A 22,172-nucleotide genomic window follows, 5' to 3' on the forward strand; every position below is an offset into this window, starting at 1 on the left:
CAATTGACACTGTTGTTACTTGCCATCATCGGAGTCCCTTGACGTTCTTCGATTAGAGCAAATCGTGGAAATAATGGGATTCGGTGCATTGTCCAACAGGTAGCCGCTATCATGGTTCATCAGATTTTCCAGCATGCATACTTCCACCGATTCTTTAATAGTGAAGTCGGAAAATGATGTTACCCCTGGCCAAAATTAGTGTTTTATCATCATTAAATGTCCGGCGAAGATGCAGTTTTTCACCCCCTTCCCCCACCTCCTCCTTTTCCTTGAAAGGATACGGATCCTGTACACCTCCCGCAAACTCGATCCTCCTCATCCGCTTGTCTCACCCATCCTCTCCCACCCCCACCTCCTGCTGCACCTGTATTCCCACGTCCCACCCGGTCTCCATCTCTCCACCCTCCTTACCCTCTCCCAAGGTGGCTTCCGCCAGCTCCCCCTCCCTGATGATGTCCTCCTCCCCTCCATCTACCCCTCCTATCAACTTTGATGCTTCCCCCCCCCACTTCCTGTGTCCTTTCCTTTAGGCACCCTCCCTCCCTTCCTTTTCCTTTTCCTTTTCCCCTGTCCCCTCCCTTCACCCCTCTTCCCACGGGCTCCCCCCCCTCTTCCTCCCTTTCCCCTGTCTCCCCTGTCCATGGCATCTATTCTCCCTCCCACCCTCACTCCTCCTATCTTGGCAGGTCCCCGGACTCGTACACGGTACACGGTACACGGTTAGTGAACATTCGCGCGCCGAAGATCAACGCCTCGTGTTCTGTGTGTGCCGTCGTTTTGTGCTTAAGTGGTTCAGTGTTATTCGTTTTGTGCTTAAGTGGTTCAGAGTTATTCGTTTTGTGCACCTACGTTCACGTGTGACAATTCTCGTTTCTGTCTGTGTCCAAGTGTTTGAACAATTTTATCTTGGACTCTACGCCCGTGAACGGCACCTTGTATTTTAAAAAGTGTTTGTCTCCGTTTATATGTCCACCATGTTTTTTCTCTAAATGTCTTCATTTGTATATCTGTGTTTCTCTGCGGCCAAAGAGCGGCGTCGTACGCTGCTGCAGGCCTGCCTGTACTTCAGGTTTCAAAATAACAATAAAGAAGAAAAAAAAGGATGCAGTTCTCAGTCATAGGAGAATTGGTTGGTCGCAAAAAGCGAGTGCAGCGTTTATGTCAATGCAGCGTTCTACCATGATGCGTGTGGTTTGGCCTATGTAAGCCAAAAGACACTGGAAATATATTTTGTAAATTCCCGCCATCCGGAAGAACAAACCGTCCTTCACTGATCCCAGGAGGAATGAAATTTTAGATAGTAGGAGAAAAACCACTTCAACCTCAAATCTCCGGAGTTTATGACTATCTTGAATGAAATATTGCCAACAAAGGGAAGATCAAATGGTTCAAATGCCTCTAAGCACTACGGGACTTAACATCTGAGGTCATCAGTCCCCTAAAGGGAAGAAAAGCTAGAGATTTTGCCAGCGTGCACTGCTCTTTATCCACTTCCTGGTTTTTGGTTTTAGCTGATAGTGTTATGTTAATCTGCTGGCTAGAATTTCTATTTTCTCAGAACACTGTCTTTAGGTGGGCGAGCTCTTCAGGCGAACATCCGGATCTGAGACCTTGTAAGCTTCGTGTGGAAGTGTTTCAAGCCCACTCAAGAGTTTTTGACAAGTGGTGACAATTCGGCGACTGCAAATACAAATTGCTATGAGGAGGCTTTTGATACGCCGAATGCCACAGCGAGTCATTATTATTCAGTCTAACCGAAACATCTAGGTAGTGCAGACAACCGCCTTTCTCTGCATCCACAGTATCATTCTGCCGGCAGTTATTTACAGTACGTATGACTCCATGTTTTGCCTAAACAAACCACAGGCTGCTTTACTTCTGATACTTCCTTTTTCTTATGTAGTTTACCTTTTTTGAAACACACAATTTGTTGTTTATTTTGGCAAACAATTGTTCTCAGGGTCTCTCTGCTAGATTTGAAGTTCGGTGTGGCGTTCTATCACGCTGTGGTCAGGCCTATGTAAACCATAAAACATTTGGTACTTCCTTGTATTGCTCACAATATCGCAGAGGCTGGTCGCGGCGGAGGTTCGAGTCCTCCCTCGGGCATGGGTGTGTGTGTGTGTGTGTGTGTGTGTGTGTGTGTGTGTGTGTGTGTGTGTGTGTGTGTGTGTGTGTGTGTGTGTGATTGTCCTTAGGATAATTTAGGTTACGTAGCGTGTAACCTTGGGGACTGATGACGTTAGCAGTTAAGTCCCATAGTACTCAGAGCCGTTTGAGCCATTTTTGAACACTTTTTTCGCACATTCTATCACCTTTTCCATCAGCGCTACCGCTTCTTTCTCCTTGTCACCATCAATAAAGTTAATGACGTTAAAAGCAACAGGCCGCAGTTGCATGTAGAGTTATTTTCCAATACAACTTTCAGTCTATGCATTGCGAGCTAAATGTAGCGCGACTGCACCAACGCTATGTGATCAAGGGTCTCCGCGCATCCCCCCGTAATGCGAAATTGACCACGAGACGCAGCGAGAGTCGGACCCGTCAGTATAAAAGGAGTCGGACAGTACTGTGGTTGTCAGCAGAGCAGCAGTAACAGCACAGTGATTCCGTGAGCAGAGCTCAGTGACTTCGACAGTCATTTTGTATCACACGAGTAAGAAGTCTATCAGCGAAATTTCAACCCTTGTAAAGCTGCCAATTCAACTCTCAGTGATGTGACTGTACTGTGGAAAGGCGAAGGGAGAGCCATAGCTAAACCACGACCAGACTGGCGAAGAGGGACCATGGAGCATTGCGGAGGGTGGTTGTAGAATATCGGATGAAATCAGCGGAAGGAATGACTCCAGAGTTCCAAAGTGCTACCAGCAGTCCAGCTAGCACAAGGACTGTGCCTAGGGAGCCAAACAAAATGGGGTACAACGGTCGAGCAGTTCCTCATAAGCGACACTTGAAGCGGTTCAAGAGCGACGGCACTGGACAGTGCGTGACTGGACACAAGTGATGTTTGGCGAATAGCGCAAGAAAGTGTAGTACCAACAGTGAAGTATAGAGTATGTGGTCATAGAGTTTTTTGTGGTTAGGGACTGGTCCCCTTATCGGGGTTACGAAAATGGTAAATGTGGAAGGATATCAACACATACTGCTGACTACAGAGGAACTGTTCGGAGACGATGATTGATTGTATCAGCATGCAAAGCATCGTATCATAAAGCAGCATCTGTGAGGTTTGTGAACAATAACATTCCGAAACGGACTGGCGTGTTCAGAGTGCCGACCTCAACCCAATGTAACACACTGCGGATGAGTTAGAGCGTCGACTTTTCTCGAGACCCCAGCGTCCGACGTCACTACCTTCTCTGGTTTCAGCTGTTGAGGAAAAACGGGTTGCCATTCCTCCACATACACTCAGACACATCACTGATGGTGTTCCGAGGAGAGTTGATATGTCGTAAAGGCGAAGGATGCACACACTGCACATTAGTGTCCACTAGTATGTATCTGGAACTTCTGCTGAGATAGTGTATGGCAGAATCGGCGAAAGAACACCCCTGACAGTTGCACGGATCTTAGCGAGACTACGTCAACCAGTCACTTAACACGATTTTCCATACTCTCTATGGCACCTCCTCAGCTTTGTTGTAGCTCTATAGATGACTACTGATTTCCCCTGCGGGCCACTGTGCTTTGCAGTTGAAAGCTGGCAATAGCGCTGCCAGTTGCCAGCGATTTTCTTTCGCTGACTCTCATAGGAGACACGTGCCCAAATTCTCACTGTGCCGGGTCTACATTTCGCTTTGTCGAGTAGCAGACGGGAAATAGAATGGAGCTGGTGCTTACCGAGAGCGGCGGCTCCGGGTGCGGCGCGGCGGCGGGCCGGTACTCAGTCGTGGTGGTGGTGACCGTTTCGCGCACGTGGTGGCCGCGGCCGCTGAGCGAGCCGTAGCCGCCGGAGGAGTGCGGGGGCGGCGTGGGGCTGGCCGAGGCGTGCGAGCCCGGGTACGTGCCGCCGTGGCCGTGGCCGTGGCCGTGGCCGAGGGCAGGCCCGGGCCCGGGGGCAGGAGCGCCGCCCAGGGTCGTGTTCTGCAGGTCCGCCAGCAGCGCGTCTGCAACAAGCAAAGAGGCTCGTCAGCTGCTGCCTTACACACACACACACACACACACACAATTAAATTTTACCAGGCGTCCAAAGCAGACACTGTCATACACTGAAGCGCCAAAGAAACATGCAGAGTTATGTAAACAGAATACGGCGCTGCGGTCGGCAACACCTATATAACACTACAAGTCCCTCGCGCAGTTGTTAGATCGGTTACTGCTGCTACAATGGCAGGTTATCAAGATTTAAGTAAATCTGAACGCGGTGTTATAGTTGGCGCACGAGCGATGTGATATAGCATCTTCGAAGCAGCGATGAAGTGGGGAATTTTCCGTCCGACCTTTTCACGAGCATACTGTTAATATCAGGAAGCCGGTAAAACATCAAATCTCCGACATCGCTGCGGCCGGACGAACATCCTGCAAGAACGAGACCAACCACGGCTAAAGAGAATCGTTCAAAGTGATAGAAGTGCAACCCTTCCGCAAATTGCAGCAGCTTTCAATGCTGGGCCGTTAACAGGTGTCAGAGAGTGCGAACCATTCAAGGAAACATCATCGATATGGAATTTTGGAGCCAAAGGTTCACTCGTGTACCCTTGATAACTGCACGGCACAAACCTTTACGCCTTGCCTGGGCCCGTCAACACAGATATTGGACTGTTGATGAGTGGGAACATGTTGCCTGGTCGGACGACTCTCGTGTCAAAGTGTATCGAGCGGTTGCACGCGTACGGGGAACTAGACAACCTCATGAATACATGAACCCTGCGTGTCAGCAGGGGGCTGTTGAAGCTGTTGGGGGTTCTGTAATGGGTGTGGGGCGCGTGCAGTTGGAGTGATAGGGAACCCCTGATACGTTTAGATACTACTTTGACAAGTGATACGTACGTAAACATTGTCTGATCACTTGCATCTATTCATGTCCATAGTGCGTTCTGACGGACGTGGCCAATTCCAGCAGGACAAAAAAATAGCTCTGAGCACTATGGGACTTAACATCTGTGGTCATCAGTCCCCTAGAACTTAGAACTACTTAAACCTAACTAACCTAAGGACGTTACACACATCCATGCCAGAGGCAGGATTCGAACCTGCGACCGTAGCAGTCGCACGGTTCCGGACTGAGCGCCTACAACCGCTAGACCACCGCGGCCGGCTCCAGCAGGACCATGCGATACCCTACACGTCCGGAATTACTACAGAGTGGCTCCAGGAACAATCTTCTGACTTCAAACACTTCCGCTGGCCACCAAACTCCTCCGACATGGACACCATTGAGCATGTCTGGGATGCCTTGTAACGTGCTGTTCAGAAGATATCTCTATCCCCTCGTACTTTTACAGATTTATGGACAACCTTGCAGGATTCAGGGCGTCAATTCCGTCCAGCACTACTTCAGACATAAGTCGAGTCCGCGCAACGTTGTGTTGCGGCATTTCTGAGAGCTCTCGTGGGCGACATTAGGCAGGTGTACCAGTTTCTGTGTACATATGAATCGGAAATGTAGAAAATCAGTACATTATATCTACAGCCACAAATCATAAAATGTGCCATACCGAACACTGAAAATTATACACCGCCTGCAAAAATGCAAAACTCTCAACGCCAATGTCCTTTTATTAACTACTGACGTGAGAGGTAGGTCATCATCGTAGATGTATATCATAAACTCACGCCAAACGGAACACACACGTGTCGTCACAGTAAACGGTGCCCAGAGAGTCGAACCATTGCGCAGTGTACGCCTCTCTGGCGGCAACTCAGGCGTGTTTTCTCGCATACAAACGATCAAGTTATGCGAATGAACCCTGCGATATATCGTCCTAAGCAACTTGAGCCTTTTGTTGCATTTCAGCACTGGCCTTCGCAGGCCCTCCACAACGAGTAAATTCCCGCTTCATCGTGTCCTTATATATCTTCAATTGGGGAGAGATCTGGACATGTTCCTGGTCAAGGTGGTGGTTGACACTACCACGAGCGCGTCGCGTCGCACCTGACATATGTGGACGTGCTCTGTCCTATGGAAAAAGCCCTTTACCTTCCAATCGACGAAATGGGCCCATCAGGGGGATAAAGCCTGAGCAGTGTAGTGGGCAATTGTTACTTTACCCAACAGAAACAGCAAATGTTCTAACTTGTGCACCCAACCCGCATCACCACCAAGAAGGCTGTAATGGGACATGTGTGTCGTGGGCGAATGCACTCTGGAATAGGCACCTCGCCAAGTGTACACCATACACTTGTAAGTGAGGCAATACCGTACAGAGAGACTCTTCTCTCATCACTGATGAGAACAGAGCGCCATTCCACTCTCCAGTCGACTCTATCGCGTCACCAGGGTAGCCATGATCGGCGATGTTGTGGCGTCAGTGCTAGCCTGGCCAGATTCACACGTTTTATTAGTCGTGTTACAAGCAGAACACTCCCAACGCTTCCTGATGACACGACAATCGCACCATGTGCCCGGATTTCGTCCCTGGATGATGATCCGCGGGCCATCGCTGCTCACAGAAGGGTTTGTACTACGTGGACGACCAGAACTTGGTCTACAGGCGTGGGAATGTTCCACAGAGACCTGTTCAAAGCAGCCAAACACCACCGATACACTGCGCCCAACATATGTAGCAATCACTTGAAGCATCCTTCCGGCTCGCCGCAAGCCCACAGTGTGACCCCGTTTAAATGGCTGAAGCTGTTCAACAGAGTATGTACTCGGCGGTAGGCCATGGTTGTGTCCTAAATGAATGTTGGAAGCACTGTTCGGCTCTAAACTCAGCAGAGTTTTTGTCTGAAGAGAAAAAAACAAAGGTTGCACAGACAGGCCTCTTGAATGCCCTCTGATCGCCGATGACCATCGCAAATAAGTCACGAACACTATAATCCTCATGTAATCCACATATTAGACCCATGTGCCATTTAATACACACCTTGAGGGTGTTGCATTTCTTCCGGTAGTGCAGTTTAAGGAAAATGTGTGAAACACGCGATAGCAGTTGCTAATGAGAGAAAATGACTGGTTACATAATACAGCGGAACCATCAACAGGATTATGTTTGGTAAAGATCATCGTGACGAAGATACATGGTGGCATAATGAAATACAAAAATGTTTGGCATGATATAGAGTAGAATGTGCAAATAAATTTAAGATGCGCTCTGATGTCCCAACCTACTAAACCACCAGGTCGGAAATCACAACTGATTTCGAAGAAAGGAAAAAAACAAAAAAACAGAAAAAAACAAAAAAAAACACAACAACCTGTATGTCATATATCACGTAGTAAAGTCTTTCTGCAAATCCGATGATTTGTTAATCGTTAATCAACTTAAAAAATAAAAATGAGGGAATTAAAAAGCCGAGATAATATCCGAACAAATCCCATCTAGTTAATTTATTATCCCCAAATGGCGTCACATCTGCGACGATTCGAAAATAATTTCATTATATCCATTTCGATGATGAACTGCAAATAATTTAAATTGGTGTTTTAGATGGTGTGTTAGATAACTACTTTCGCACTTTATCCGAAGTGCTGCGGCCATTGCTGTTGTTTACAGTCGGTTTTCCCGATACGACGTATGCACAAGTGCGGTCATACCAATGTTACAACGCCGTTAATGTCTAATGCTACGTTTAGTACGAAACATTGCAACAGGGGCGTAAATTCAAAAGTGATACACTGCCCTCGTTTGACTTTGTCATCATTCTGGATACGTAAGTGCTGGTAAATAGTGTTTCGGTTGTGGCTCGCAAAGCCGCGCGGAGTGGCCGCGTAGTTTAAGACGCCATGTCGCGAATGCGCTGCCCCTTCCGCCGGAGGTTAAGAGTCCTCCTTTGGGCATCGGTGTATGCGTTGTTCTTAGTGTAGGTTAGTTTAAGTAGTGTGTAAGTCAAGGGACCGAGGACCTCAGCAGTTTGGTCCCTTAGGAATTCACACACATTTAAATGTTTCGCTCGCAAACACCATTGCCTCCCAGGGCCCTCGATTTAAAGCAGTCAGATTTTTGATTTGATGCATTCCAGCCCTGTTGATAGTGTGGATGACCTTCGCGAATGCACTGTGGAAAGTTGTCAATGCGTTTCGAACACACCTGGGATTTTTTAACGTGCACGCCGTGATGAGGAAACATGCTGAAGTCTGTGTACACATGAATTGGGGACACGTCGAACAACTATAATGTGTTTGAGTGAATATCGGCAGTCTGGATCCTCAGGGCTTCTATCTGCTTAGTCGTACAAAGTCGTTTCTCTGGTTTCCAGACCTAAGTTTATTAGGATTATTTGCTTGTTTCATTGTCCCGTTATGTTTTTACCTACAGCAATCACATATCTACAGAGACATGTAATTTAAACAATTTCTTCCCATATAAAACGGCTATCGTAATATTATGCATGTTTGCAGTTATGTAAATGCACCTTTCCATGGCCATGAGGTTTTATCAAAATTAAACAACCTCCCGGAAAAGCATATACCCCTAGCTCTGGACTCATAGTGTGCTCATTATCCGGATTGCGGTTTATCCGTGCAAAGTTGGGAGATTTAAAAAATAAAGGCAGAAGTATTCTGTTATAATTAGGAACAACATTTTCGTTTGGAATACACCATTATTCATGTCACTCAAGTTTTACAACCAGAAGACCATCCCTGAAATATTTTTCTGTTGTTTTCTATTTCATCGTGAGGTAAATTTGGTGGTTCTGCCCTTGCAATTATGTTGTAAGTTTCCGGGAATTAACGCGTAAATAATGCAGTGGACTTCCAAATGTGAACTGCATCATGTTTTGTAAATACAGTAAATAGCAGTTTCCGGTATAAATATGGGTATTTTGGATTGCCCGTGTTTTCCGATTATCTGTACAGTCGTGGGTCCGCATTAACTCTGGTAATCTGGAGATAGCTGCACATGAAATAACGGCAGAAAGCGCTGATGCACACCAGTACAGGCTGTTCCAATATGCACAAGGGAACCTCTACTTTTCTATATGCCCAGACGTGTGTCCGACTGTTGTCTAAAACAAGTTGTAATCAGCGTTATATATTCCAATGCTCTTCGAGCCAAAGGGATCAGTGTCCATAGCAGCAGGTAAATACAACCGTGCAGTGCTAGGTGCAACTGGGAAGGGTCCGAAAGGAACATGTATGACACTTTGATGCCTACGTTGGCGGAAATCTGGAAAAAAAAATACTGGACACATTGTCTGCTCCAAATATGCCAGTCTTCCGCAACAGATTTCCGTGGAAAATATTTAGAATTATCCATATTCTCAGCGACAAACAGTACCTTAAAATTTTAGAAATCATTCTTGACTGAAGCACAGCAATCGGTATAAAACTTTAAAAATCAATAAAAAAAGTCTCGATCACGTTTTCAGATTTTTTATTTGTTGCCAACCGGTTTTCGGCCCTTTCCTCGGACCATCTTCAGGCTTAAAGCGCCATTTCGGCTGCTGGTGGCGGCAGACGGAATGAGATACGTAAAAGTACGGTTGTCACATGTGGAGAGATCGGAACTGCATGGAGGATGTGTGAGAGCATCCCATCGAAATTTCTGCAACGTACTCGAAACAACCTGGGTCCGCCCACATGTTGCGAAGGTTGTTTCAAGTACACTGCAGGAGTTTCGCTGGGAAGCCGTTACGCATATCGTATAGGGGCCACTCGTATTACGACAGTACCACGTCAAAACGGAATCGATTCTTCCTAAACACGCAATGAACATTTGTCGAAGAACATCACTTTAGAACATTATCGTACCTTGGTTTCTCATCATAATTGATGAAATTCAGTCAAGTGTATTATTATTATTATTATTATTATTATTCAGATTGCCACATGGTCGAAAACCACAACAAATTGTTTAAAGGATAACATTTCTTCACATCCACAATGAGGAAAACATTATTTATAGCATCGCTGTTTACTTTCTCCTCTTCTTGTTGCGTCTTAGTTAACTTTGCTGTGCTGTGAAGATATATTGTAATTGATAATCGGTAAATGGCCTTAGTTATCGATTACTGAAGTATATGAAGCTAAAACTGGACAATAGTACATGACAGAAGCATTTTCTGAGAGAGAAAAGTAGTCGTGAACCAATTTAACTTTTTTTCATTTTAAAAGAATTATATATGGTCATTAGCTTACGTGACACAGTCATCCTTCCTCCTGATTTTAAATCGGAACTGTTGCTTGATATGTGTATGGAAGAAGAAGTGGACGACTTTGAGCGAACGTTAGGAATAAACATGAAACTAAGAGGATTCGCAGTTGACAGTACTCGACTGAAGTCAGAACCCTTCTGAACACAAAATAAGGACTGGGTGCAACCAAAACAAAAGTAATGAACAGGAACAGAAAATAGAATAATAACTGACTACACATGATGCTGAAGTAACCACCGTGGAATAAAACTATTTCCTCCGTCTGGGAAGCACGATTACACAATGCTGTCGAAGCAAAGAAACCACAAGGAACAGGTGTATGTGAAGAAATCCAACAGAGTCGATCAGGTGTCTATAATACAGGAGGCTGTAATGTAACCATGTCTCGATGAGAGTACTGCGTAGACCTGATCTGACGGTGAAAACACAGTCGTACCAGAAACTGGAAGATTCTGAAACGTGATGTTTAAAATTAACAGACCACTTCTAAGCAGAAAAGCGAAGTGTGACATCTCTGTAACACCTTACCCGACGAAGAGAAAGCTAGGTTTGGCAGAAGAGTATCTGTAAGCTCGCCAGAGTACGAGAGAGAAACTGGAATGTTGAAGCTTGAGGCACGAGAGGCTCAGCTGGCGGGGCGTTGACCGCGAAAGGCAAACATCCTGCTTCGATTGCAGGCTGTTTCACAGTAACACAGGTGACCGGAAAACTACGCTGAAGGAAGTGCGCTTGTGCCGTGCCCTGCGTGCTGTCTTAGTTTGGAGCACTGAGTCCTGCCTCAAATACGAGCCTCTCTCGCAACGGCAGGTGTCCTTCGGTAAACAGCCGGCACTGAAGCTTCGCCTCTGGTGACCTCATGCTTTGTACTCCAAAAGGAAATGCAAATGTGCGGCGATCCAAATGACAGCGCGGACATTGACCTGTGGCTGGCGGCGGTTGCGCGGGTACGGAGTACGGAGGCCGCAAAAGGCAGCTGGCTACAGGCAGCAGCGGCAGCAGCGGCAGCAGCAGCAGCAGCAAGGATCTGTCATCGCCATCTGCCGCGCCACGACTGCGTGGACGCGCACCTCAGCCATTACACCTGTTGCAAAGCTGTTCCAGGATCGCGCACGCCGCAGCTGTAAGCACAATACATCTCTATCCCAGCCAAGACTCCGAGACGGACGTAGACTCCGAGGTGCACATAAGTCACTGTATTCTATGTCATTTCGCTGTCTGTACACGTGCCTTTTTACTTTAATTTTATATTATTATTATCATCGTTACAAGTTACGGGGACCACGAAACAGGATAATTAATTTATTTTAAATTATGGATATACACTACTGGCCATTAAAATTGCTACACCATGAAGCTGGCGTGCTATAGACGCGAAATTTAACCGACAGCAAGAAGATGCTGTGATATGCAAATGATTAGCCTTTCAGAGCATTCACACAAGGTTGGCGCCGGTGGCGACACCTACAACGTGCTGACATGAGCAAAGTTTCCAACCGATTTCTCATCCACAAACACCAGTTGACCGGCGTTGCCTGGTGAAACGTTGTTGTGATGCCTCGTGTAAGGAGAAGAAATGCGTACCATCACGTTTCCGACTTTGATAAATGTCTGATTGTAGCCTATCGCGATTGCGGTTTATCGTATCGCGACATTGCTGCTCGTGTTGGTCGAGGTCCAATGACTGTTAGCAGAATATGGAATCGGTGGGTTCAGGAGGGTAATACGGAACGTCGTGCTGGATCCCAACGGCCTCGTATCACTAGCAGTCGAGATGAGAGGCATCTTATCCGTATGGCTGTAACGGATCGTGCACCCACGTCTCGATCCCTGAGTCAACAGATGGGGTCGTTTGCAAGACAACAACCATCTGCACGAACAGTTCGACGACGTTTGCAGCCACATGGACTATCAGCTCGGAGACCATGGCTGCGGTTACCCTTGACGCTGCATCACAGACAGGAGCCCCTGCGATGGTGTACTCAACGACGAACCTGGGTGCACGAATGGCAAAACGTCATTTTTGCGGATGATTCCAGGTCCGTGTTTGGCGACATCGCGGTGAATGCACATTGGAAGCGTATATTCGTCATCGCCATACTGGCGTATCACTCGGCGTGATGGTATGGGGTGTCATTGGTTACACGTCTCTGTCACCTCTTTTTCGCATTGACGGCACTTTGAATAGTGGACGTTACATTTCAGATGTGTTACGACCCGTGGCTCTACCCTTCATTCGATCCCTGCGAAACCCTACATTTCAGCAGGATAATGCATGACCGCCTGTTGCAGGTCCTGTACGGGCCTTTGTGGATACAGAAAATGTTCGACTGCTGCCCTGGCCAGGACATTCTCCAGATCTCTCACCAATTGAAAACGTCTCGTCAATGGGGGCCGAGCAACTGGCTCGTCACAATACGCCAGGCACTACTCTTGATGAACTGTGGTATCGTGTTGAAGCTGCATGGGCAGCTGTACCCGTACACGCCATGCAAGCTCTGTTTGACTCAATGCCCAGGCGTATCAAGGCCGTTATTATGGCCAGAGGTGGTTGTTCTGGGTACTGATTTCTCAGGATCTATGCACCCAAATTGCATGAAAATGTAATCAGATGTCAGTTTTACTATAATATATGTGTCCAATGAATACCCGTTTATCATCTGCATTTCTTCTTGGTGCAGCAATTTTAATGCCCAGTACTGTATATTTAAATTTTTAAAAATAAGTGGGACTGGTAACGATAGCTCTGAGATACAGATCCAAAGGTTTAATGTTCGGCCCACGAAAGGACTTTGGTTTTTTATTGGAATTAGAGATTTCCAGCGCAGTCAGTGCTTTGCGTATCCGTAAAAAGTCAAGCTTCAACTTTCTCTACATTTCCCGTTAAACTTTTGGTCCTCTCAAGATCAGCAACGTGAGACCAACCTTCTTCTGATGATTGCTAAAATTTATTAAGCTTAAGAAATCCCTTTACACACACACACAAACACGCACGCAAGCACCCACGGTACTTGATTTGTTTGTCAGTGCAACATCATGAAAGAGTTCGCAAAGGAAAGTACCCTTTACTGAAATATTTTCATTTGAGGCCTCTTCAGTAAATGGTCTATTAATTTACATTTGTGTTGTCACCAGCAATCGAACCCAAGTTCACCAAGTAAAAAGTGTGAACGGTACCATTCAGTTACAGAGGTAGATTATTATACACATGACAAGAGCAAAATGCGTAAAAGCATCAAATAATATGTCGCTTGTGTGGAGAAATTTTCTTGAACCGGCCTTGGTGGTCAGCGTGTCTGACTGACAAGCCGTGTATCCGGGTTCTATTCCATGTACTGCCAGGTATTTTTCCGCGGTCGGATGACAGAGGAGGAACCTACTCAGCCTCATGATGACAGTAGAGGACTACTTGAATAAGAAGTAGAGGCTTCAGGGTCTGCAAAGCCAACAACGGCCGAGAGAGCGGTGTGCTGAACCCTGACTCTCCATACTGCATCTGAGTAACGTTATGTGACAGAGGACGACGCGGCGGCCGGTCGGCATCGGATGGTCCTCTGCCGCTGATCGTGGGGTTAAGGTTCTTTTACCCTCCTACAGGAGAATCGCCAGACTGGTGAGCCACAGGGACGGCGAGCAGGAAGACGGTGCTTAAAGCAGACACAGTTCGCGAGATTAGCGATAGGATCACAGTAGCACAGAAGGAAGCAGTGCTGGCGGTATAACTGCAGGCAATCGGGGGACCAGTACCGCAGGGGATTACGCGGGGCAGTGCTTCGGAGCGCTTAAGCGCTGCAGGGCACATTCCACAGAGCATGCCGCGCCTCTTATCATAATGTCGCCTGCGGCTCAATGACGGGGATCACAACCACCTACTCTAACGTCTGAGGTATCTACGAAGGGAGCACTCGCATTAGAATTACTCAGCTTAAAAGGTGCGAACTATGACAGTTATTTTTTGATGACACGAAATGTACAAAAAACACTGCCCGTTTTTCACTTCCTATAAGTGACCAAGCATACAATCTGCCAGAACAAAAAAAAAAAAAAAAATCAGGAATAATCGGGGTAGTCATAAAGTTCGCCAACTCGAAAAAAAAAATCCTATCTTTTTTTTCCAGGTACATGACCAGCTCTTCCGGTACGAGGAGCCAAAACGAAATGGTGCACACCGTCTGATAAAGTGAAGTATCGCGCGGTGATTCCTTTTTCGGCAGCAGCGGAAACGTTGCAGCTGCGTCAGGCTAATCCAGTAGCCGTTTGGACTGGCCCGGCACAGTGACTTGCCCAGATCGGTCAAGGCAAAAGTCAGGACGGTTCTTACGGAAAAGACAAGGCTGATTCCTTTCCCTACTCCTCTGCAATTACAGGTCGGCCGTCTCTCACGACCTCGTGATTTTGTCGTGAAGAACCGGACATTACTGCAGCAGACAGTAACCAGCTGCATACTGTGCACAGTGCAGTGGTCTCGTGGCCGGATGGAATGAGATTCCGTTTTCTGAATTAGGTTTTTTGTACTCTTCCTAAACGGCGGTTGGTATGCTTGGGAGATCACGACGATTCTTCTGTTTCGACACACTGACTTCGACGTTAACACTAACTTACATCCAGAACTTGCATATTTTGTTTCCGATCTAGTCTTTACTCGTGTATTGTTCCGAAGCAAGTGGTTATAATAATACGCTACTCAGACTGTCCAGTCACTTCGTACCTTTTATCAAACAAAAACACAGATTTAATATCACAGCACCAGCCGTATTTATCATTCATAACATTTACAGTTGTTCTTTAGCAATTTACGTAAACGTCATGTGCTAAAAAGGAGTTTTCCTATCGGATATTCATTAATCTTTTATTATTAGTTTGTACTTCAATACCAGTATTTACACACTGCCTTCGTATGAAGCAAAATACGCACATTGTTTTAGAGAGGCCAGGAAACCTTGAATTTACAGGTCAAGTTCACACAACAACTCTGTAGACACAACAATCGAACAGAAACACACTGATTATCATATCTGTCTCTTGCTTAGAAGTGGATTTACAAATACAAATACAAATACTAACTTCGTCCTTTTACGTTAAAAAGTGTGTGTATGTTATCAACGTAATATTCAATGTTTAGAGATCACCACTGAAAATCGTAGGTGTACTGCACACAGGGCGAAGAGAAGTGTAAAAAATGTATATTCTACATTTTCTAAGAGTCTGTCTAGGAAAGTAAAGTGCACAGTTATATGCAAGAAATTCAGCCTTGCACAAATACGTGACCGACGGGACTTACAGACCAACGAAATTAAATGTCTGGAACGTAGTGTTAGTACTATAGTCTTACACACACACACACACACACACACACACACACACACAAAGACATAATCCATAACGGCAGAATATGGAACAGAAAAAAATGAGAACGATGTTCATGGTCGTTGCCCAGATTATTACGAAAGGTTCCATAGTCCAAAATATATATTACAACGTTCCAGTATTCGTAGTATCGAAATGCAGTGGCTGTTAGCCCTGCCAGTGAGCTACTAGCGGATTCTATTGCACTGGTTCAATGAAGTCGATAATGATTTTCCATCTGGCGTATATAGTCGCTGTCAAGGATAAGAATTTGTCTACCATGCTGAGACGAATGGTTTTCAGCATGTGCAACAGGTTGCATCACATCAACTGTAAGGCTGAATAGCATGTATCAAAGCTCTCGCGTTTGTGATAGTCCCAGAGCACTGTGGTCTCATGTCCCATTACACGCGTACATATTACCCCAGGCTTTTTGCATGTGGAACTGCGCGAAGAATATGCTATACGGAAACTAGCCGCGTATGTTACATAATTTCAAGGACAACATTATATTGAAATCTGAAAGCCCGCAAGAGAAACGCTGCAAATTACTTCTCTAAACGAATCACAAGCAATTTCAGTATACTCTAAAGTAACTTTTCAAGCAACGCCAATTGTCCTCCATGTGCACGGATGCGTGTTTCTTTTTGATACGGCTTGCCGTGAATCCCTCTCTTGTGCCAACCTCTTCATCTTCATCATTTCTAACCAACGGCCTTAATTATTTGTGGATACACAGTATACCAATCTCTCACCTACAGTTTTTATCCTCTACCGCTCTTTTTCTCCGATGTCTTATCACGTTTCCTATCATTCTGTGTCTCCCTCTTGTCCTTTTTCTTTTTTATTTCATTTACCTCTTCATTTTCCTCTCCTCGGCACTTGTGCGAAGAACCTTATCATTTCTTATCAGTCCAAAAAATTTTCAACATCTTCCTATAGCACCACGTGTCAAACGCTTCGATTCTCTTGTTTTCCGATTTGCCGACGGTCCACGAGTCACTTCCATTGAATTCTGTGCTCCAGAAGTATGCTCTCAGAAATTTCTTCCTCATATTAAGGGCCAATATTTGATACTAGTAGACTTCTTTTGGACCATCTGTTCTAATACGCATTTTTTGTCCTCTCCGCTTCGTCCGCCATAGGTTATTTTGCTTCCAAGACAGTACTGTTCCTTAACCTAGTCTACTTTGTGGTGACCAGTTTTGGTGTTTTCTTTCCTCTCAGCGCATATTCTGTACTTAGTGGACTGTTCATTCCATTCAGTATGACCTGTAATTCTTCGCAGCTTTAACTGAGGATGAAGCTTATAATGGGTATCCTTTCACCCTGAATTTTAAAGCCACTCCTCAAGGTACCTGTTATTTCCCTCATTGCTTCTTCGATGTACAGATTGAATATTATGGATAAAATACTTCATCCCTGTCTTACATTATTTTTACTCCGAGTACTTCGTTATTGATCATCCACTCTAATACATATTTACGATAATGATCGAAGCAGACGAAATGAATTACAATTTGTGCTGCGGTCGGGACTCGAACCCGTGTCTTCTTGTTTGCTAGGCAGAAATGCTAACCATTACACCACTGCAGTACGATGGTCAACATTGCTGCACGAACTACCTAAGATGAGTGCCTTCCCCAACACAAACTTCAATTCGTGTTTCCCTTACAGATGTCACTACTGCCAGGGGTCTCCGATATTGGCAAGCACCTCAGCATTGGACGTAATGGGACGTCCTTGTACCATTGGTGATCTTATAGATCTTATAATTAAATGTTTCCCTGAGACATTTAAGTTTCTTTATATTATCTACGATAACGATCCAAGCAGATGAAATGAATTAAAATTTGTTCTGCGGCCGGGACTCGAACCCGAGTCTCCTTGCTAGGCAGAAATGCTAACCATTACACCACCGCAGTACGATTTTCAGCACTGCTACACGAACTATCTAAGGTGAATGCCCTCCCCAACACAAACTTCAATTCATTTTTCCCTTACATATTATCATTACTGCCAGGACTGTCAAGGAAATATTTAACTATAAGATCTAATACATATTGGGTATTATCCTTTCTTCTCTACATTTTCCACGCACCATCTCGAGACTTACGACCATCTTGCACCATTTTACACTGTCTAACGCTTTTTCTACGTCGACTCTGTTATACGGTATCTGCAGCTTTAAACTAGGCAACAACAATCCTCCCCGTGTGCGTCTTCACTAATTAATATAATCGCAGACTTGTATGTTCAATGCTGCCTGAAGCACGGCTATGTTCGTCGTTTAAAAACTCATTTAAAATTTCAAATCCACGTGACCCTCTCAGTAAGTCCCGTTTCGATGCCAGAGAAAGACTTCTGACGCGATACCTGAGAGCCTGCGGTTAGAGGTTTTACTGAACGAAAGCAGGCGATACGGGAACTCCATACACGTTAAATTTGAAACTGCGGCTAAGGACGACAACCGCACGGGCACCTTCAGAAAACTGGATGTTCCAACCGCAAATACGCAGAAGTCGCGTAGGCTGCTCACGATGTTACGCTGGTACTAACAAAATACCTGTAATTTTAGAATACATGACCAAAAGATGCAAAGATAAACTACTGACAGCAGGCTACAGTAGGATTGCCATATGGACTACTGGGCATCAACAAACAATAGTAACGATCATATCGTCTTTGTTTAAACACTGGCGACTCTGTTCACTAATGGGTGAAGACCAGGATGGCTCACGAAACAGAGAGTCCATAATCTCTGTTGAATATCATGGAACTGGAGGAATAGCGATTCTCCTGCAGTGTCCTGGGTACACAACGGATCTCAAGAAATAACAGTGCGTACTTCACTTCATTAACGCTATGTATACCACACTAATAATTTTATACTGTTACCTCAATTTACTTCCAGATCTTTGCTTCATGCAAAACTTACGATATTTCGTCAGCAATTCGGCTATAGTAGGTATTTTAAATGATTACCAAAAACGTTACATAAATTCAAACCGAAAGGGCGAAAACAAATTCAACGGATAGGACATCAATTGAATAACAACACAAATAAACCCACTCTCTGCCTCCATTTTACACATTAAAAGGGTGGACTACAAGACTGTGCAGAGATATCAAATTTTCATAATCTTATCCGGTTGCAGATAGAAAAAAGGTTTGACAAGGTAACTTCCTACAATAAGCTTTTGACAGTTTCCACGGCACCTTATGAAGGTAACATGATTGTTAGGCGACATGTTGGACATCTTTAATAGCCTGAATGAGAACAGATTGTGAATAATTAAAACAAAACTGGTGTGGATGAAAACCTGCAGCTACATAATGATAAAGAAAATGCCTTTCTTTCAGAACTACAACGCGCTGCGTACTCTCCAGCGAATACTCGTTATCTCTCGTTGTCTACTTGTTACCAGTTGTCACACACATAACACAAAATGTAAGAATCACAAGCTCCTGAAAGAAAACCATCGTTCAGCTTCCAAAAAGGTTTTGCAGGTATTGTAGAATACAAGCCTGAAATATGAGATGTCGCATTTCTAAATACAAATCCTTCGAATCGGTATCAATTCAGTAGTTCACGATTAAGAGAAAAGCTGTACTTTTCAGCTTGAAACGAGTAACGCTGAAGGTAAATGCGTGAGATGACTATCTTACTGCTTTCCTTCATATCACCGTTACATCGTAAGAGTCTTACAGATAACATGGTTCAAATGGCTCTGAGCACTATGGGACTCAACTGCTGTGGTCATAAGTCCCCTAGAGCTTAGAACTACTTAAACCTAACTAACCTAAGGACAGCACACAACACCCAGCCATCACGAGGCAGAGAAAATCCCTGACCCCGCCGGGAATCGAACCCGGGAACCCGGGACAGATAACATGTGCCGGCCGTTGCGACCGAGCAGTTCTAGGCGCTTCAGTCCGGAACCGCGCTGCTGCTACGGTCACAGGTTCGAATCCTGCCTGGGCCATGGATGTGTGTGACGTCCTTAGGTTAGTTACGTTTAAGTAGTTCTAAGTCTAGGAGATTGGTGACCTCTGATGTTAAGTCCCATAGTGCTTAGAACCATTTGAAGATAACATGTACGTTTTCTCCTGAAAACTGTAGTTATCACCGCAAGACAATGAGACACAACATGAATCTACTTTCCAGTAAAAATTTCCATTCTCTTCTGATACGGAAATAATACTGATGAAACTAGTAACATATTCCCCGACACTAAAACGATGACTGTTGCGGACACCACAGACGAGCGATTTACCAAGCAATTTCAACCAGTATTTCGAACGCTACTGTGTCGTGAAATTCTGCTATGGCAAGTGAACTGCTGTGTTTAGTAGCAATGGCAGTGCATTTCCGTATGGCTACCAAAACCAGAAAATCAGTAAACGGCAATTAAAATTGATTTGACTTGTTCTGAAATTCCTTTCTCAGTATGTCTAATGTTACAGAAAACTTCACCATGCGTGTTGTGCGAATCTTTCCAGGGTGTATTTCGCAAATAAATCTAAGTCGTCAATTCCTTTTTTATTTATAGTCATGAAGTTTACCTGCAAGTATTCGCGCTATGCTTTTATAATCTCGATGTATGTATAGAAATGTTAGCAAAAACAACACTGCTGTTTCACATAATTCTTGTTGTAAATTGGTCGAGGGAAAGTTAGATTACATGATACGAGAAGGGATTTAGCTATAGAATAACTATGTCCCATATATTTCAGTCGAAACACCGGCTTAAAATTTCCTTACTGTGTTTAGAATTTCAAAAAACTTAATAATACTTAAAGTTGTGTAACTTAAAATCAGAAGATAGAACCGCGTGTTACGTGACTACTGCTACGAACTTTTCATGAATTTCTATATCTACGCCGCAAGCTGTCAGTCACTGAAGCGCCAAAGAAACTGGTATAGGCATACGTATTCAAATACAGAAATATGTAAACAGGCAGAATACGGCACTACGGTCGGCTACGCCTGTATAATACAAAAGGTGTCTGGCGCAATTGTTAGATCGCTTACTGCTGCTAAGTGGAAGGTTTTCAAGATTTAAGTGAGTTTGAACGTCGCACGAGCGAAGGGACACAGTGTCTCCGAGGTAGCGATGAAGTGGGGATTTTCCCGTACGACCACGAGTGTACTGTGAATATCAGGAACCAGTAAAACATCAAATCTCCGACATCGCTGCACACGGAAAAAGATCCACCAAGAACGGGACCAACGACGACTGAAGAAAATCGGTCAACGTGACACAAGTCCAACTCTTTCACAAATTTCTGCAGATTTCAATGCTGGGCCATCACCAAGTGTCAGCATGCGAACCATTCAACAAAAACGTCATCGATATGGGCTTTCGGAGCCGAAGGTACACTCTTACACCCTTGATGACTGCGCACTCAATGATTTATGCCTCGTCTGTGGCCGTCAACATCCACATTGGACTGTCGACGACTGGAAACACGTTGCTTTGTCGGGCGAGTCTCGTTTCACATTGTATCGAGCGGATGGATATGTACGGGTATGGAGACAACCTCATGAATCCATGGACTTTGCCTGTCAGCAGGGGACTGTTCAAGCTGGTGGATGCTCTCAATAGTGTGGGGCGTGTGCAACTGGAGTGTTACGGGACCCCTGATGCGTCTGTATGCGATTCTGACAGGCGACACGTACGTAAGCATCCTGTCCGATCACCTGCATTCATTCATGTCCATTGCGCATTCCGACGGACTTAGGGAATTCCAGCACGACAATGCGACACGCCACACGTCCAGAATTGCTACACAGTGGCTCCAGGAACACTCTTCTGAAATAAATGAGGACTAACTGAAACCCTCAGCTGCCGACAGGTGTTGTTGATATACCTCGATGTGGACAGTTGAAAATGTGTGCCCCGACCGGGACTCGAACCCGGGATCTACTGCTTACATGGCCAGGTGTTGTTGATATACCTCGATGTGGACAGTTGAAAATGTGTGCCCCGACCGGTTCTCGAACCCGGGATCTCCTGCTTACATGGCAGACGCTCTATCCATCTGAGCCACCGAGGACACAGATGAATAGCGCGACTGCAGGGACTTATCCCTTGCACGCTCCCCGCGAGACTCACATTCCCAACTGTCCACAATTCTACATATGTATTATACCTTATAGACAGTTGCCCATTCACTCATTACTCGCGCACGCTTTGGCGATTCCAGTAAGAGTTTGGGCAACCTGTGCGCATTCACACAGGCGAAGGTCAATGGCTGGGTAGCGTTTAACTATATATACAGGGTGTTACAAAAAGGCACGGACAAATTTTCAGGAAATATTCCTCACACACAAAGAAAGAAAATATGTTATGTGGACATGTGTCCGGAAACGCTTACTTTCCATGTTAGAGCTCATTTTATTACTTCTCTTCAAATCACATTAATCATGCAATGGAAACACACAGCAACAGAACGTACCAGCGTGACTTCAAACACTTTGTTACAGGAAATGTTCAAAATGTCCTCCGTTAGCGAGGATACATGCATCCACCCTCCGTCGCATGGAATCCCTGATGCGCTGATGC

At 45.2% G+C, this 22,172-nt stretch overlaps 1 protein-coding gene across 6 annotated transcripts in view; it reads right to left on the minus strand.

Annotated features, from left to right (window-relative positions):
- LOC124714763 (leupaxin) overlaps positions 1–22,172 on the minus strand; it is a 496,191-nt gene that overhangs the window by 157,230 nt on the left and 316,789 nt on the right. For all 6 annotated transcript variants that reach the window (XM_047243050.1, XM_047243049.1, XM_047243051.1 and 3 more), the window contains exon 2: positions 3,841–4,106. In XM_047243050.1, the coding sequence (XP_047099006.1) occupies positions 3,841–4,106 (266 nt within the window). The remainder of the gene's footprint in view (positions 1–3,840; positions 4,107–22,172) is intronic.

Source organism: Schistocerca piceifrons, chromosome 1 (assembly GCF_021461385.2).
Source record: "Schistocerca piceifrons isolate TAMUIC-IGC-003096 chromosome 1, iqSchPice1.1, whole genome shotgun sequence".
Taxonomy (NCBI): domain Eukaryota; kingdom Metazoa; phylum Arthropoda; class Insecta; order Orthoptera; family Acrididae; genus Schistocerca; species Schistocerca piceifrons.